Source organism: Mizuhopecten yessoensis, unplaced genomic scaffold (assembly GCF_002113885.1).
Source record: "Mizuhopecten yessoensis strain PY_sf001 unplaced genomic scaffold, ASM211388v2 scaffold6579, whole genome shotgun sequence".
Classification (NCBI taxonomy): Eukaryota; Metazoa; Mollusca; class Bivalvia; order Pectinida; family Pectinidae; genus Mizuhopecten; species Mizuhopecten yessoensis.
The window spans coordinates 16,214-18,412 of record NW_018406620.1 but is presented as its reverse complement, the minus strand read 5'-3'; the positions used below and the strand labels follow the sequence as shown (position 1 = coordinate 18,412).

The 2,199-nt window shown below is 34.9% G+C and overlaps 1 protein-coding gene across 1 annotated transcript in view; it reads right to left on the bottom strand.

Annotated features, from left to right (window-relative positions):
- LOC110452300 (quinone oxidoreductase PIG3-like) overlaps window positions 1–1,968 on the bottom strand; it is a 27,464-nt gene extending 25,496 nt beyond the window's left edge. Inside the window, exon 1 of the mRNA XM_021500722.1 lies at window positions 1,883–1,968. Within this exon, the coding sequence (XP_021356397.1) occupies window positions 1,883–1,942 (60 nt within the window). The 5' untranslated portion in view covers window positions 1,943–1,968. The remainder of the gene's footprint in view (window positions 1–1,882) is intronic.
- Between the last annotated feature and the right edge of the window lie 231 nt (window positions 1,969–2,199).

Below are 2,199 nucleotides of genomic sequence, written 5' to 3'. Positions count from 1 at the left end.
TGACATATATAAATAGATCTGCGCTAAATTTTCGCGGGGCTTCCCCGAGATTTCAGTGGTCAAAACTGGACATTGCAAGCAGAACTCGACCATCATATTGCCGTGGTATAACTTTTGGAAGGCCAGAGAACGCATTTAGACCCATTTATTTTGTATTTTTTCCCCGATCAGCCCCTTTAATCATATTTATGGGGGAAAATGCATATTTGAGCTAAAAGGCGTTGTTTTCGCAAAATCCTGAATTCATTTTAGGCCCTTCCCGTCAACCATTACTATGAAGCGTTTAGCATACATAAAATCTCTTTTCAAAGAGACCATGCTTTTTAAAGTGTCTGATTTTATATATTTTTAACGCAAGACCGCCATGTCATGTCATCAGGTATCAATAGTTGTATAACTGTTAGTAAAAGTATAGTCTATTCAAGATGAACCCTACAATTTCGTTTTCCTGGAACATTTCAATTATGTATAAAACACGTATCATGTTCGTTTTCTAATGATTTCCCCCGGATTTATGTTTTTCTCATCAAATCAAAATTAACCACGAAAGCACTTTAACTGATGTAGCGTTATACACACACACAAATGTTATATGTTCATATATAAGTTACGGGTTTACAAGGATCGCATTCAACTTGTACAGTCCCATGGTGTAACAATATTATATTCCAAGAAGTCTTCCCTTCACAAACGAACTTGTTGCTTTATTCGTTACTTTTAGCCACCTTTTTTCTAATCCTCGTGCCGTGCACCTCCCCATTTCAATTCCTTTAAGTATTAATCCACCAACAGTCCATACCGTCCTATCGCCGCCTAATGAATGTAAGCCTTAAAGGTGACGGATTTATAAAAGTACACTATATTTGTTTTCGAATTCTTATATTATCTAAAGCATTTGCATTACTGCAATATAGACAATTAATAAACTTTCAACTGAATATATTAAAATAAAATGCTAAAAAAAATAGTTCGAACTGTCGTTGTCGAGAGACAGTTAAATTTAAAGATGCAAATAAAATCTTATTTCGTTTTGGATTTGACTGCACATGCACTGTAACAGCGACGTAATAATGCACAGATCCGCTATCTCAGTTAGTTAAAGTGACTTAGTGTGTGTGTATGGGAGGTCCAGGTTTAAAACACAGATCTGGGCCCCGTTACATGGTTACTATCACGTTTGGTATTTGTTTTTAGGCCAGACAAAAAGTATATGTTTCCTGTAGCATGTTAGAAAATGTAAGGGTAGGTAGGTAACAAATTTTATTTTAACAAGTAATTGTATATAGTTTATACAGGAGAGTGATCTTGACGTCATCAGTGCTTCTTTGAAAATTGCTTTAAACAGTTTAGGGTAGGCACACACAAAATAGGGAAGGTAGCTAGGTTTACCGGAAACACTAATTATTTGTTGTTTGGCCTTTTTCATATTTATTTATTTTCAAAAGTGTTTTGCACGACATTTATTTCTTTTCAGAAATGATTTATCAATGTAATTCAGTCTTTCAAGACATAAAGTTTGGAGAGGGGTGAAATCAGGCATCTATCACAAACTCTGACCTATTACATAATATAGTAAGACTCTAACATTTTGAGGTTCAAAAGACATTTTAGGAGATTATATGTACGCCTATATGGGGATTAAACTGAAAAATTGGCTATTGTCATGCCGTTGAATAGTTTGTAATACATAGTAACAGTTTTTAAAAAGTATACAACGCTATAGGCTCCAACGCATTGATGCAAGGGAGGCAACTCGAATGTGTACATAATCGCTAGACACGTGAAAGCATTGTCAAAAATACAGGTTTACTCTGACAAGACGAGTGATGTCATCTTTGCATGCTTGTTCTTTCGCTAACAAAAATCAGAACATAATGCTCACCTTTGATTCCACCAAACAAGTCAAACATGCACAGACGATTCCAATCACTTCGGTCAACATATAGAACGTTCCTCTCCGATCATTGTCGTGTGTAATGAAGAAAACGTACACTGGGATCCTTATAGCAAATCCGGATCCCTTCCCTTCAATTGTACGTAATTTAAAAAAACGGTTATATACCACCTTAAAAAAGCGAATCATTTGAACAGTACATACTAATCAAATAAATGCATTATATAAACATAGACATAATTGGAAACGAGTTGTTTGAGCATGAGAAGGATAAGTAAATGAATAAATAAATACATAATGGAACT